General features: G+C 38.9%; 1 protein-coding gene across 4 annotated transcripts in view; it reads right to left on the bottom strand.

The window, feature by feature from the left end:
- Positions 1 to 6: 6 nt before the first annotated feature.
- The window catches only part of LOC6038483 (RING finger protein unkempt), a 40,342-nt gene continuing 23,530 nt past the window's right edge, over positions 7 to 16,818 (bottom strand). For 3 of the 4 annotated variants that reach the window (XM_038252623.1, XM_038252678.1, XM_038252820.1), the window contains 6 exons: positions 14,739 to 14,850; positions 14,537 to 14,671; positions 14,204 to 14,477; positions 13,783 to 14,146; positions 7,726 to 7,881; positions 7 to 7,659 (listed from right to left, as the gene is read on the bottom strand). In XM_038252623.1, the coding sequence (XP_038108551.1) occupies positions 7,465 to 7,659; positions 7,726 to 7,881; positions 13,783 to 14,146; positions 14,204 to 14,477; positions 14,537 to 14,671; positions 14,739 to 14,850 (1,236 nt within the window). In that variant the 3' untranslated portion in view covers positions 7 to 7,464. Of the gene's footprint in view, positions 7,660 to 7,725; positions 7,882 to 12,310; positions 12,381 to 13,735; positions 14,147 to 14,203; positions 14,478 to 14,536; positions 14,672 to 14,738; positions 14,851 to 16,818 lie in introns of those variants that run through there. The other variant, XM_038252752.1, reaches the window with a different exon arrangement.

Raw genomic sequence — 16,818 nt, 5'->3', positions numbered from 1 at the left:
TTTTCATTTGTTTATGTTTCTATTAATATATACGATTTTTTGCTTGCTTTTAAAGAATTACAATAATATAAATCAATGTAATAAGCAAATACATATTTAGTACGTTGTTACATTTTCTTTGTCACTTTCCGTCTACTTCACTCGTTGATCCTGCCTGCCCCCCCTTTTTTGGATTATGAAACTTTGCAGGGTTCCGTGCACTCGTGATTGTTACTCCTTTGCTCTGTGAAGGTGGTGTGGTTTGGTTGGTTTTAATCACGAAACTTGCGCTTAACTCGCTGATGCTACACAATTTCTCTCGCTCTGCAATACTTTGTACCATTCATTTTCATTATAGAAATTTCTGTCCTAAGATTTCTAGCTCTTCTTCCATCTCATACACGTGTTTGTTGCTGACTTCTTACAATTTGTTTCACTTTTTTTTGGAAATAAATTTTAATACAATTTTATCGAGTGCGAGTTGGGTCGAAAAATAATCATGAGGTATCACCGTCGTATAAACTTTTTCCTCCTTTAAATTGGTACCAAATGTAAGTTCATGAGAAGATTAATTATAATGATGAAATTTCAACGGTTGATGCCGATTACCTTTTTAAAACATAAATTAAAATATTTACATTCTGTGTTGTGCCTAAACCAGGTATCATTTTAAATCATATCACAATTTCAAATTCAGAACAAAAAATACCAAAAAAAAGAACACAATTTGCGATAACAACCACACCTCCTCAACAACAAAAATTGTGCAAACGACGGGTACCATCTAATTCATCAAAATGCCAATGTGTTTCAACGATACAAAACGCAAAGCATAACGCTGATGTTGTTTCAGTTTTATTTCTTTCTTCCTTTCTTTTGTTTCGCTACTAACTAGAACTAATCACATTTTGCTGTTTTTTTTTATTAAATATTCTGCTCTACATTTTATTATTGATCATAGCTACTTTTTTATGTTTCGATTTCGATATTTTATTCTGTAAGACTTGTTTTTCTTTCTTTTGCGCCAACATTGAATAACTAGAACAGAAATTGGCTGCTGAAATGTTTGTAAGTTAAAAGTACATTTTTCGCAAACAAAAAATTTCCCACAAATAAGGATGCTGACATAAAAAAGTGATTGTTTAATTGTTTGAATTTAAACCATATCGCTGAAAATCCCTTTAAACCAGGGGTGCTCAAAGTTTTTGGAGGCCGGGCCAAATTTGATGCTCAAATGAGCATGCGGGCCAAATTTGCAAAATAGGAAATTTATAAACAATGAAATTATGATATTTTATTTTAAAGACTTGAAAATACCACAAAATAAAAATATTTTTTTCAATATCCGTTTTTTTTTTAATTTTACGGTATTAAAAAAAATTTAAAAAATAGTAGAAAAGAATTGAATGTAGTTGAGTTTTCAATAACATTGTTGAATTTTGTTTTTATTTTTAAAAAATGGTGACAGATTTGACAAAAAAAAAACATTTTAGCGAACAAAGATTTATTCATCGAAAATTCACTAAAATTCATATTATTTTTTCATAAACCCGAACATGCTCAAATTATTCTAAACGCATAGAAATGCGATGCGATGAGATTTCAGCTTACTGCACTTAATTTTTTTTATTTTTTTATTTAATGAAGTTTTTTGAAGAAATATTTTTGCCCCTAATATTTCGAGCCATTTTTTTAATAATGGATGGAGGGGAGGGTTGATCGACAACAGCTATGTAAAATATCTGCAACAGCCTTATTCCTCCGATTTCAACATTTTGTCTGGCTGGATCAGATGGTAGTCAATCAGATTCGTTATTCAACTGTCGTGAGCTCGAATACCGATGGTAGGTTTCAAGTGCAAAGTAGGTTTGAGGGTCAATTCATAAGAGGGTCATTATGACTTTCAAATTAATATATAAAACTTATATGTTTGCAACTATTGAAGATTGAACTTGTTTTATTTGCTATTCGATTTTATAAATATTTCCAAAATGTTTGATGAAAGCTTAAACAATATTTACAAGTTCCACTCATTGAAACGTGTGAAATTGTTTGAATTATTATTAATTTTAACGTAATATTTGTGTCCCTAAATGGGGATCAAAATATTGATAAATCAGTAGTTTTAATTAGCAAAAAAAATTAAAAAAAAGATAAGCATAAAAAAGTTAAAAAAAACATTAATTTTTAAAAAGTTTAAGAACACTTTACAAGTGGTCAACGGGCCATTTTACATGATCATTCAAAATGGGTCCACGGGCCACAAATAATCACCTCGCGGGCCACGTTTGGCCCGCGGGCCATACTTTGGTCACCCCTGCTTTAAACTCATTCAACTGTAAAAAGAAGCATGTTTGAAACAAATATAAACCTATTTTCTTCATTTAATTTTGTTGGTATTTGATGCACATAGAGATGTTTTAATGAATTATTGTTTATTTGCTCATTCACGATTTTAGTTATTTTATGTATTTTGTTATTCTAAACATAGCGTTCATTGTTTAAATTGGAAATCCTAATAGTGTTTATATTTCAATAATAATATTCTATTTTGTATTATCTGGTATATTCTAATTTTCTTCCTTTCATTCACATATATAGTGCTTTCTTGCATTTATAATATTTTGAATCATTTGTTTATATTCAATCACTGGATTCTTGTCCTCTGCGTTTTTATTTCATTTTATCGTCATCTTTTTAATAATTTGTTACCATAATCTATAAAATATATTATCATCAATTTTCGAACTTCCTTCTTTTGATCAACCGCACTTTTTCATGTTCTGTTTTTGCGTGTTTTCTTGTTTTTTTTTTCCTCTTTCATCGCCATACTAACAATTTGTTATTGATTTTCGTGTTTGCAGTTGTTGACGCTTTCCAAAATTTCTAACGGGGTTCGGGGTTTGTTACCGCTGGATCGAATAACTATTGCTCTCACAAACTGCTGTGGCTACATGCATTAATTGTTGCTTTATCAATTTAATCATCTCTCCCCTGCTCTGCTCTTTTCATTGTCATTCATAAAAATCTGTTGTTTCGCACCGCACTGTGCTTTTTTTTCATTGAATTGTTTAGTTTCCTAGTAATTTGTTTGTCTCTTATTTATATACAAATTATAAATATATATGTATATAGCTTCATAATATTTATTTTTTTCCATTCCACATTTTAAAACTTTTATAATTATATCAATCATTGATTCTGTTTTGTTAATATCACTATAAATATTTTTTCATCAGATTTCGATCGTCTGTTTTTATAGAATTTTAGTTTGAAAATAATTTGTTAAACTTCCTACCTATGAAGCAATAAAAAAGTAAAGCAAAACAAATTAATTATATGAGATTTTTTATGGGTTTAAACTATGAAAAAAGAGACCGAATAAAAGCAAGAAAAATGTCTAACAGGGTACTTTAAAAGTGAAGCGCAAGAAAATTTCTAGATTGACGATTTTGAAGATATTATTTGTATCATTTCATGAGAAAAATGTACAAAAAAATTAATGGATTGGTAATCGAGATAAACATAAAAGTGTAACGTGTACGTTATGATAGCTTTCATTGAAGTATTTGTAATTACAGTCGCATTGTGTCAAAAATATATTCGAGTAGAAAACATGGTTCCTTTTGAATGTGATTTTGAATATTTTTTTAGCTATCGCTTAATATACAGATAAAAACGTGGGATTCGGGATATTTGGAAAAGCCTTTAGTTTTCAAGAATAAATTAAAACAAAACGAGGAATGCTGGAAAAATAGAACAATGCATTATTTAATTGTTGTATCATGGAAAAAGTTGTTTACTCTACGCAATGAATCTTCCCTCGTTCTGGATGTGTTGTTACCGGTTGGACCAAAATTTGAGCGGCGCAATATTTTGTTAAACTGAAATATCAACTGATTTCATGTTAATTTGGCAAATTCACGTTGTTTTTTTCGAGCTGTTGATTTTGAGAAAATTGGGAGATCTTCACCAACCTTTGACACGTGCGGTGGGTACAATGTTTTATTTAATTTTTACATTTTTATTGTAAATAATGCCTACTACGATGGGTGACGAGGGAAGCAATTCAAACGGGAAATCATATGGATTAGGATGTAACAAAACGGGTTAATAATGCGAGCATTTCAGGGCATGATCCGCTAGATGTACTATGCCCGAATCCAAAAAATGAGCTAGATTGGTTACTATAGGACCTGGCGATTTAACTATGAAGTTTAAATGAGATTTTAACCTTAAATCGTTGCATTTTGGTTTTTGCCAATTTTGAGCCACTTAACGATTTTGGAATCTTTCAAAAACCTCACCAGCTCATAGTTTGTGTTTGTGATTTGTCAACTATTTTGACATTTGGGCTCATTTTGTTACAGCCTAATATGGATACGTGAGAACTTTAAGCAAGTGATCACGATGGTAAAATTATGCATTAAATCATATACAGACCCAATTTTACCGTCAGGTTGAAAATAATAACAAATTTTGATTCGGCAAAGTCTCGTGTACTATGTACTATTGGTTCAAACAGACAACGATACTTTTTGAAACTTCTCCTATCAAAGGTAGCTTAAAATTGTTCGAGGGGCCCGTCTATTTTAAGCCTAAGAGCTCTCTTCACTATTGAAAGTATCGTACCAATCAACGACGCTGTACGATTTTCAAAGGGGCCGTTAGAAGAATATACTTTTCCGTAAATATTTATCGAAAATATATGTGTAGTGTTAGGTGGCTGCCGCTGTCTCCAGTGCTGAGATTGCCCTCGGCGTCTGCTGCTCATTATTTCTTCTTCCTATTCTTCCTTCATTGTGACTGTGTAAAACGGGCTACGATTTGTTTAGTACCTTCTACTTATTCGCTGACTTGATAGGAATCTGTGTGTGTTTGCTACTGTTCTTCGAGGGAATTGTTAGCGTTTTGTTGATTTATTGTTTTGTTTTTATCTATGTAGAAAATCTTGATGGGATCTCGGTTCTTTGTTTGCTATCAACATACTACTATCGTCGAAACGTGGGCTATCTATTGTTTGTTTGCTTGAGAGATGTAGTTTCACGGCGAGTTTGTAACATTGCAGGAATATGCTCGGTTTAGTGTTTTAGTGGAAAAGGTGCGAAACTTGGGAATTAAACGAAAAAAACCAAAACATTTTTTTTAAATGTAACTCTTTGCTAATACGAACGTCATGTAGCATCTAACAAAGCAACGCATTAGGCCTGGTTTTTGGCGGCTGTGTGAATTCAAATGGTCGGCCGAAATCGTGCTCGTTAGGACTACTTTGATCTCAGTAAGCTGACAGTTTTTATCAGTTTCACATCATAACGCTAAGAAAAAAAAAATACAAATTGCTTTGATTGATTGATTGTTTTTATTTGACAGAAAAAGTCAGCAAAGTGCAGACTGAAATAACTATTTTTTTTCAATGTGCAATTTCATCCGACAGAGAAAGATGCTTTTGCCTCGCTGACATAACGTCGTCAAACCTTGCAAAATCTTTGAAAAATCCTGCCAAGAGTGGAATACTGAAAAACACAAAACGTTTATCTTCTGCTTTCAACTGAAACCAAGGGTCCATGATCCATGATGAACACTGCAAAATACTCTCTGCAAAACCTGGCCAAGCCGAGTGACGAAACCGGAACTGGCATCCTCAACCAAAAGAGGCCTGGTCTTGACGGATCAAAGCATCATCTTGCACGTCGATGATAAGGACTGTAAAAAGGCGACCAGGAAACTCATAACACGTCATAACTACAGCCCCGACTGAATGGAAAATGGAGCATTCGCAAACAGTTTCAAAATAGACTGAAATCGAGAATTTTACATAAATGTGGTATCTAGTTAAAAATAATAGCCGATGAAACTCATACATTGTTACTCAAAATCAGGAGTCGAAAGAAAGATATCTCATAGAATGAGCCAAAAATGACCAAGTTTATTCGACTGTTACGAATAACACATGTTGCGAGTGTTGACTAGTTAAATGGAAGGTAGTTTTTTTTTCTAATAAAAGCGACGTGCAGAGATCGACCAACAAAGACATCAGAAAGAGAAAAAAAGGGAACCAAGGAAGAGGAGTAAAATAAAACCAAAGAGTTAATATGTTTTCTTTGTATCTGTGATGGTTATCATTATAAAATCAATCTTGTTCTTCATCCTAACAACACTTTGCAAGAAAAGGGTTAACAACACTCGATTTTCTTCCGCGTAGTTTCTCCCCCATCTCTCTCTATAATGCTACATTTCACAGTTTTTGTGTATGTTTTGTTCTGCGCTTTCGGCCATTCTTCTTTCTCGTGTATTTTATTTAATATTCATTTAGTTCGCTACCTATCTCTTCAAATAGGATTATGAGAGTAATAATATTCAATTGATCTGCCGTATATAATAATATAGTTTTGTTTTAAGATTTGTTTTGTTTTACATTAAGAGAATAATAAGGAATATGCAATTTTTTCTAACGTGTTGCGTCGCGTTCATTTCACTTCTCTTTCTTTCTTGCTTTTGCATTGCCTCACAAGTTTGATGGCCGTGTGCGACTCGCGCACAAGCAAAAATTTTCTCTTTTTTTTTGTTTTTCATATAAAAAAGTGGCTACAGGCAATAAACAAAAACAAATTGGATTACCCTAAAGATTTGTTAAATTAGATAGCAAAAATAAATTATAAATATTTATATACCATTTTTTTATAAATCGTCTCTTGTTTATTATTTGTTTTCCTACATTCCTAGTTCACACATCCTGTTCGTAATCATAGTTTGTATTGATTTGTATTTTGTATTTTATTTCCTATTACAAAGTATAAAGAGCAAATGCAATTTCATTTCTGAAAACTAATACGAACGGGTTTTGTTGCGCGCACTTTCGATCGCGTTGTACAAATCAGATTGCTTACTAATTGGAAAATAAAAGCTAGTCGTCTAAGCGGGTTTTATGCTTCTTCTTTGTTGGGTGTAGTTCTGACTTCCCCAAATTATTTCTTATTATTTTGTATAAAAATTAAGGAAAATAAGTTAACGTGCACTAAACGCGTGCAAAAGGAAACAAAGCAATTCGATCGTCCCTGTCATTTTTGTTTGTGTAAAGTTCTATGTTTTCCCTAGAGATAGAAACGCGATTCGATTCTAAACGGAAAATCAAGCAAAGCAAATGTCAGGTTGTGTAAAAATTACAAAAAAATCTACTAAACGTTCGCGTTTTCTCCCTTTTCTGCGAATCATCAGTTCAATGGGCTTTTGCTTTGCGTTGGATTTGTGTTTATAGTGAATTTTTGTTCACTTTCGTCAGTTTGTTACTTGTCGATACGAAAATATCACTTTTTGCAAGAATTCACGCAAAAACTAATTACAGAGTACAGGGTATAGTTCGAACGAGGACGTGACTCCTCCTAAAAAAAAAGCAGGAAATACAGACAGTTTCAATCAGTTGATCAGTTGCTTGGAAGTCGATCAAATGATATCTCAACTATTGAGACGCGATTGTGGGGGTGGGGTTTACGCCTGCGACGTGACCGGCGTCTGGCAATAGGGGCACTCGCGCTGAGTTACCGCGCACGAATCGCACAGCACGTAGTGATTGCACGGCACGAGCGTCACGCTTCGATTGTTCTCCTCGCACTTCATACACTTGGTGGCGGTCTCCAGGTACAGGACCTTTTCGACCTCCTCGATTTCGGCGCGCAGCTTGGCCTAGAAAGAAGATTAGTTCAGTCAGTTTCGCTTGAATGAATACAATCTAACCTAAAAGCAACCCACCTGGATGTTCTTCAACTTTTGCAGCGGCATTCCCCTAAAGTCTGTCGTTCGGAAGTTGGCCGTGCTGTTGCCGGTGATGCTCATGTGTTCCATCTTTTCCTTGAGCGCCTTCACGTGTGACAGGGCCTCGTCGCGCTGCTGTTCGGCTATCACGGTCTGCAAGAAAGGGGAAGATTTTACAATTACAAAGTTTGTTTCTGCTGTAAAAAATGTGAAATTTTGCGGCTCCCAAAGAAGAATGTACAATTCATGAATGACGATTTTATCTCCGGTTAAAACAACCAACATCCACATCTCTGTCCAACGGCGGGAGCCCATCTAACACCACCCGGTAGTGTCGGTCGTTTCGTTTTTCATAAGTGTAAAATTCTACCTTCTATTTCTTAAGGAGACAAGGCGTTGAACTTCTGTACAAACCTGGAGCAACATTTGAAAGGGGCGGTACGACATTGCTCTTACGGCCTTTCGTCCCATTTAATCGCGTGTAATCAAAGGCCGTAAGCGCAATGTCGTACCGCCCCTTTCAAATGTTGCTCCAGAAACATGAAATCGTCGTTGTTTTTGTTTCTCTACTGCCTTGCCAGAAGCTGGAACGGCTTCTTTTGTCACTAAAGCGCATTTTTTACCCAAAATTGGATAGCTAGTGTTTTGACAGCTTGCTTGACTTTTGCTTGCAAACGATCGACATTCGGTTGGGCCTCAAGCTGTAGGTGGGGATCAAAGTTGTGTACGCCAGAGGGCGTAGCACCGGCTCGGAGCTTCGGAAAGTAAACAATTTGGAGTAATTTGCCAGAGCGTACTTTCTGGAAGGGCGGAACGTCAAACGTGAAAAAAGACAAAGAAAAAAGTGTGCAGGTGCATGCTGTTGTGGTATGCAAAATCGATCGAGATTAGAAAGAAGCGCCATCCAGAAGATCAACCTGGACGAAGGTAAGTTCTCTTACTACTTTTACTGCTCGGACAACCTGCGGGTCATGAGCTGTCTCCAGATGCTTTGCCATCTAACTCGGTTCTGGGATGCTTCTCTCCAATTCCGACTCGGAACCCCCACACTTTCCAGATCTTCCTCCACTTGGTTCAACCACCTTGCACGTTGCGCCCCCCTCCGCCACGTTCCAACCGGCTCCGAATTAAGCATCAACTTTACCGGATTGACCGGTTAGGTTGACGCGCATCCAGCGCGTCCGGCATGCTCGCGACGTATCCGGCCCACCGGATTCGGCCAGCCTTGGCGACCTTCCGAATACTTGGCTTAGCGTAGAGTTGCGCCAGCTCGTGGTTCATCCGTCTCCTCCATACAGTGTTCTCACGCACGCCGCCAAAAATCGTCCTAAGCACTCGCCGTTTGAAAACTTCAAGCGCTTGTAGGTGCCCGTAGAGAACGACCGGTCGTACATTTGCATTTGCAAAATCTGACAATAATTATGCCAAACGTCCATTTTGCCATACGTCCTTGATGGTTTTTGAACGAGTTATGCCAAACGTCCATTATGCCAAATGTCCATGATGTCTTGGACCAATTATGCCAAACGTCTTTCTTGAAAACCCGTTATGCCAAATGGGGTACACCCAAGAAGCTGAATTGAAAGCCGCCACCCTCTGCGCCGGCAAACCGGAGCAGATCGCGGCAGATCCCTCCGGCAGCGAGAAGATCAACGAGTCACTAGCAACGGCCATCGAAGAGCTTCGCTACGACCCTGATGACAGTTTTTTTTCGATGCTTGATTCGCCCGGTAAGAGGACGTCTTCAAGAAAGACGGTAAGTTCCACAAGCGCTAGGGGAAATATGCCCATTTTAAGCCTAATAAGCGGTCTTGTTTGAATGATGCTGGATAATCTGGAGTGTTCCTTGAAATTCAGTAAAACCAAGTACACCAACAAGTAGAGCAACTTTGTGTGAACATTTCTGTTTATTTTCACTTTTATTAAAAGTTAAGCTATTCCTTTTACAAGCATTTAAAAAAAATATTTCAAAAACGCATTCTAATCAGTCGTGTGCATTGGGCCACGCCCATTTTTGTATTTTCAGCTTAGTTCTTTTTTTCTTCCAACGCTCGTTTGGGTCTGCTTCGTGCTGCCAAAATTGATGAAATTTTGAGCGAACACTCACGAAAAGTAGCATTTATAGAGAAAGTTTCCTGGCAACACCACAAGCGCTGCTGGTGGTGTTGGTGGCCACCATTTGTTCTTTATTTGCCCTCGCTTCTCGCTCGGTTTTCTTCAGCCGTCGATTAGAATAGATGGTCAAAATTGAAACGTCAAAAGACTTAGCGCGTTAGTTTTTTTGATGGCGCTTGCTAATTATTTACATGTTTCGGGATTATTTTTCAAGTGAGTGACAAACTAACGGTCAAAAGAACATGTTGCCGGTAGTTGGAAGCAATTTTATATCTTAAGCGCTTTGAAATCGTTAGCGCAAGTGAAAAGATATTGATGGCGACTTCCGTTAAGCAGTTAACCTCTGATCTTGCGTGTGGATGTGTGTGCCACCAAAATGATGAGGAATGGTCTCGCAAAATAGAAATTATGATCAAAAGGGTCCATTTTCATAACTCCAGAATTCTTGTTTCTTGCTGCTGAATTCTTGTCAAACCGGTTCAGAACCGGTGCAACGTTGTATGCAATTTTATAGCAACGCAGCCAAAACGCGTTGCGTCTTTTGTGAAAACTGCTGAGCAATGTCATGCTCCTGTCAAGACCAGCTGGTGAAAAAAACAAACACAAACTCAGAAAATGTTGAAAAATAGGCCTCACTTTGATGAAATATTCTTGAAAATAAATAATGTTACTAAATTTTACAAAAGTTCCGAAATAGGGTCTCAAGGGGCAGGTCTCAAAACAAAAATCCACTGACTTTGTCATGATTTTGCTTTGTTCGGACCAGCTTGTGGTCGGAGTTGGATAATCTTGGCCACTCTACCTTTTATCGACCGACTCCGACTAAGAACCTGCGGACAGCGGACTATGTCCTGGATGGCGGCAGGAAAACCCGGTGGCAAGACAGATGTCGAAATAATAGGGAAGACCATACTCGTGTAACCGTCCTTCCGCGCGACAATCTTTCCACCGGACAAAACTCTGCTCACCTTCCGAGTCGAACCTCAAATCGTCACTTCCACCCAGTTTGTTTCCCAAATAGCCGGCGGAGTCAAACCACTGATCTGGACCAAAAAGACGAAAAAATTTCAAACCCGATGGAAGCTTCGAGCTCGCTTGACCCCTCGGAATCGACAAACGATCCAATTCTTGGTCGACCAGCCCAAGCACTCCACATCTACCGCGGCCTTCGTCGACTATCCGGACGCTCTTCACGAGTACTGAAACGGCGTCCAAAAAAGGAAAGATCGCCAAAAACTGACCGTCGAACAAAAGATGGAAAACAGCCGGGTGAATCGCCGTATGGAAGTGATGTCCTACGCGATGCTGGGGGAGATGGGGCCGAACGGAACACGTTCCTGAAGAACACGACTTTATTGGGGCGCAGATTAATTTCTGCAGGAACATCATGCGGCTTCTCGAGCTGGCGCATAGGCATATGTCCTGGATGGCGGCCAGATAAAAAAAAACTTTTCCGGATCAGGATCGTTGTAATTCTGCCATCCGACGCGAAGTGAAAGGAACTTACTTTGTCTGTGGACCAGAACAGGCCAGGAAGGGACGCCGTAATTAGGCATCCACAATAGAGTTATCTACGTGCGCATGTATTGCGTGTACGTACATGAAAAAGATTGAGGTTAAATTTTGTACCCTCCAGCAAAACAAATGGCGTGCTAGTGTGCGTGAGATCGGGCTTAGATAACTCTATAGAGTTATCTAAGCCCGCTCTCACAAACACTAGCACGCCATTTGTTTTGCTGGCTGGTACAAAATTTAACCTCAATCTTTTTCGTGTACGTACACACAATACATGCGCACGTAGATAACTCTATATTTTGAAACAAAACGAATCGAATGAAAAAATGTACACAAACATCTGTCAAATCGATTTATAGCACGAATTTTTGTTTGCTATAAACTGATTCTTGCTCGACAAGAATTGAATTCTTGTACGACAAGAATTGATTTATTGTCGAACAAGAATTCAATTTTTTTACCGCTCACTTCGAATTTTCAAAATCAAATTTTTCAAAGATTTCATTACGAATTTATGAAAAAAGTATGTGAATCACTTTGTTTCAAGTAAGCAAGCATTTTTCCGAGTTGCTTCATCAAAAATAAACGGAAAAGACTGAAAAATAATTTATGTTAAAGTTGAACCGGTAACAAGAATTCAAGAACATGAATTCTGGAGTTATGAAAATCCACCCTTTGGATTAAATTTGATTAAATTTGATCTTTTTGGCCAGTAAGTGGCATACATTTGCGTGCTTACTCGAGGCGGTGCTGTTGCTGGTAAGTTTACAGCCTAAATAGTATTTTTGGAGCTTTAATCGAGCATTAAACTCTCCATATGACAAAGATAGGTGTTTGATTAGAAAGGGTATATTTCCCCTACATGAACAGCATCCTGCCGAAACACACCCGAGACTTCAAGTTCGACGAGACTATCACAAAGTCTTCAGGCGACAATAGAATAAAGCGGACGAAGCTGATCAGCAAACTAGAAGCCGATGAAGCTTACTCCCAACGTCCTGTCTAAGATCGGACGCACCCACCTCGCAATTCGCAATTCGCAATTTCAGTGTAAGAACGGGCCTTGACCGATCTTATGCACTAGGTTCCCGACGAACACGCACTGCCCTTACACCTACATCTCACCCTTGCTCTGAGTCAGTACGAGCAGCACGCTAGAACACGCTTTGAGTGTTCGTGCCAGGCATGCACACCTTCTTTTCCGGTTACGCATTTTAACTCGGCCGGGGGTGGTACATTACGTAGGGTTTGATGTAAGTATAAGCGCCTAACCATTTAAAGTGTGCCTAACAACTTTCATTAAAGCAAAAACTGTTTTATTTTTAGTTTGAATTCAAAAACTAGTTGTTATTTTACTGTGTTTTGTTTTCTCCTGAAATCTTTCTTAGTGTTGAGTCGTGTTTTTATGTTGCTATTTCTTTTGTCGCGGTGTTTTGTTACAATTTTTGGTCCTAAGCATGTTATAAAAGTTTACCAAAAGTACAATAGTAATGTTTGTGTTAATCCTTTAATCATTCCATAAATTGAGTAAGGGCTCCAACCTTGCTTAAGAAAAAGGTGAAGTTTCAAAACAATGGACAGTGAAGGAAATATACTATGTAAAGAATCAAAAGTAAAAGAAAGATAGTAATTTATGAAGTAGATAAAGAAATTAACAATAGTTAATAAATAGAGGTAACAAACAAGCTTAGATTGTATTGAGGGCAATTTACAGGGAAGATGAGAAATTATTCAAATAGATAAATAAAGAAAAGGCATATGATAAACAAAATTGACATCGCTGCCAAATTAAGGGAAAGCAGACAGTTTGTTACAGCAGCATCAATTGGTAAAATAGAGTGGAAAAGCGTTAAGAAATAAGAGAATCAAATGAGTAAAATCGAAATCAAATGGAGAATAGTAAACAGAAGCCGCGTTAGAAAATCAGTGAAACAAAATAAACAGAAGATAGGTGGTAGCTGAGAATGAAGAGAAGAGAAACCCCGTTGTGCGATGTTTCAGGTACATCCACAGCAGTTGACTCAACATACTGCGAATCAAAACAATACCATCTACAATCACAAATTACTTCCCTTTCCCACATTGACGCGCCCCTTTCTTTTAGCCGCCTCTACTCTGACCCTCGCTGGTCAAAGGTTTACGAGTCGTTTCCACAGGCCACCAGCTAGGTTACACCTTGTCATCATGATGACTAAACCAAGCCAACGTGGAGGTAAGAAAATAGGACACTTGCAAGGAACCAGAGCCATGCTGTTTTGTCCAAACAGCACTACGGATGTAGTTGGGCTCTTTCCGGGATGTTCCTCGCCTAGGTGTGTCAACCGACGAGTATCATCAGTATCATGCACCCTTGGCCTGCAAGATCGGACGCACCCACCTCAAACAAAAAGTCGCTGTCAGCGAAACGATCTCCCCTCTACGTACCTTCCGGTTGCTCTCCTCCATCTGCGCCTTCCACGCCTCGCATGCGTTCGTGGCCTGCATCACCTCCCAGTTCATCATTTGTGCGTTCTTGTTGGCAAGCTCCTCCCGTAGCCGGCCCATCTCGGAGGTAACGAGCGGGGACATCGAGTACGGGTGGTTTGAGTTGGAACCCTTGGCGGCGGCCGCAACCAGCGCTGCCGCAGCGGCTGCATGTTGATGTTGATGCTGATTTTGGTGCATTTGTTGCTGCTGCTGCTGTTGTTGTTGCTGTTGCTGAACGGCTTGCTGCATGTGGTTGTCAAACAGCAGGTTCGTGTTGTTGTTGCTCAGCTCGTTGTTGAGCGAGTTTAGTTCCGATATTCGACTGTGGGGGAAGAGATCAATGAAGAATCGCTCACAAGAGAAGTCCTCGGGGACTTACCTAAGTTCCGGACTAGCTGACAGGCCACCATCGCCGCCGGTTAGCACCGGAGAGATGATGTGCGATTGAAAGAAGAGACTATCGGCGTTATTGTGGCCGAACGAGTTCGCCAGCTTCGGTGCCGAGCTGCTGCCAATGTGATGGGCCGTGTTGCCACCGCCGCCGAACATCGCGTCACTCATGCCGAACAGATTGGAGTGCGACGACGGGCTAAAGTTGTTGCTCAGCGAACTGCCAGGAATGTTGACCGGCGCGGAAGTTCCTTGGAGGAGGCCTACAAGAAACAATTATAAAAAAAAACCGACTTCAAACCAAACATCGAACACAACTCACCGGAGATGGAATTGGCCATCGGGGAGCCGGGGATGTTGACCGGGGCGGAGCTGCTCGCCAGCAAACCGGACGAGGCGATTCCGGCGGAAATTGAATTGTCTAAACCGTGCATCGGGTCACGTCGCGCCATATCATCTGTAAAAGGGGAAAGTTAAACACTCGTCACATTTTCCTTGGCTTCAAGTTCCAAATTGATACTCACAAACGCCACCGTCCAGGGAGGAAGCGAAATTCCTGAATGCAGAGTAACACATGCGCTTTCGTTGTTCCTTGTCCAGAGGGCCCATCGTAAGATCGTTGTCAATTGCTAAAAGCTGCATGCGAAGAAGAAAGTGAAAAGTAAATTAGTTCGACGAAAAAGTTGTGCGTATTTTATTCTGTGTTATTAGGCATTGTTACAGAGAGAATGGAATTGGAACCCGCGTCATCTAAGTTGTTTTATGTCAGTCTGTCTAGATCCGAGGGCAAACTAGAGAAGGGAGTCTATAATCTGCCCATGTGGTTGAGACTTTTGCTGTGTTCATTTCTGTTACGAGCTTTTCAACCCTTTGATTTGAGGCTTGAGTCGAAAACAGCATCATTTCATTGAAAAAAACATTTCAGCAGCAACTTTCGACATTAGTCAGATTTTTCACAAATCAAATAGAGTTCTAGTAGTACCTATTGCAGCTCGGAGGGCAAGCGACGAATTATGAAAGTATGTGTCCACATTTTGCACAAAACGGTGAAATGGTGAGACAATTCCTACCTCTTTTGTCACCTACGCTCACATCCACCCCGGGATTCGAACTGACGACCTAAGAATTTTACCTTGTTCTGCGAGACAACCCCTACACCTGGACTGAGCTGACGACCTTACCTCTAAGTTTGGCCGGGACCAAATTTACTTCTCCATCCGATGGAAGGCGTTATCAGACAAATCTCGAGGAACTTCAAGCCAAATAGGGAATCGGTCGTACTCAACCCTCCCCTTAATGGAACTATCCAAGGCTCATATAAGCCATTTATGTGTATATGAAACCAGTTGCTCTCGAGAATATCATTTGAAATGTGCGTAAGCTATTTAAAAATTGTTGCATCGAGTTTTTTTTAAATATTTATATCTTATTTATCTCGGAGACGTTGCGTCAGATTAGAAAGCGACCCAAGACAAACATGTAGAAAATTTAACGAGCTTTCTGAAACTTTTGAAAAGTTAGACAATTTTTCGTCTAAATGTAAAAAAAATCATAAATCGATCGAAGGAATCGATTCTCCTAACAATTTTTCATTGAAGTCTCTATATTGGTCATCGTCAAAAATTCTATCGTTTAAAGATTCGTGATTTTTTTTCTCACTTTGTTGAAGAGCGCGAAAAGATTCGTTCACTATTGAAATTGTTCAGAAAGTTATAACACCGCCACTCAAAACATCAACTTTTTCTTCAAGCTCTCTGGCAGCACCATCAGTTGCATGAGCATCGCGACGCCTACCTCAATCTTTTCTGTAGTGGCAGCAAGTGCTGCCAGAAGAAAGACAAGAATATATTGAAGTTTCCAGCGGCTGTGTAATAAATGCTATATATTTTTTTTAAATAGTTGATGAATCTTTTCGCACTCTTCCGCAAAGTTGTTCCCTGGAACACGGAAAATGCCGTCAGGTTTTTGAAAAATGCAGAAATAGTTGGGGACTCAAAACTGGCAAAAACTAAAACCCAACGATTATACGGCTTACATCCCATAGAGCTTAGCTTGGTTGACCGTACTCTAGATGAGCATAAGGTTGGCGCCGATAAGGAAGAAGAATACGGCTTAAATCCCATTAGAACTCCAAAGTCAAAGCGTCAAGTCCTATCGCAACCAATCAAGCTCTTATTTTGGGATTCGGGCTCAGTACCCCTAGGAGATCATGCCCTGAAAGACTTGCTAATTTGACCCAGTTTGTTACATCTTAATATACCAGGCTCTTCTCTAGATTTGCCAGATTTTTAACTTTCATCCATTGTTTTTTTGTTTGCCAGATTATTTATCACCAAACAAGTAAGCCTATAGTGTTGACAGTAGTTTTTAATATTTAGGATTTTCGACATTTTCAGAGGTAATCAAGCTTGACTATTACTTTTACAGGTAAAAAGATACGAATTCGACAAAAAAAAAAAATATTCTGTGAAGTAGGTATTTTACTTTTACAGTCGGCTCTCTGGCTGTCGATCTTCTCGATATCTATATTACTCCATGTACCGATGAATTCTTCAGTCCCTTCAAACTGCATACTTCGATTGTCTTTATTCCTCGATATTTTCT

This window comes from Culex quinquefasciatus, chromosome 1 (assembly GCF_015732765.1).
Source record: "Culex quinquefasciatus strain JHB chromosome 1, VPISU_Cqui_1.0_pri_paternal, whole genome shotgun sequence".
NCBI classification, from domain to species: Eukaryota; Metazoa; Arthropoda; class Insecta; order Diptera; family Culicidae; genus Culex; species Culex quinquefasciatus.
The sequence above is the reverse complement of the archived record's forward strand: the minus strand, read 5'-3'. Positions and strand labels throughout refer to the sequence as shown.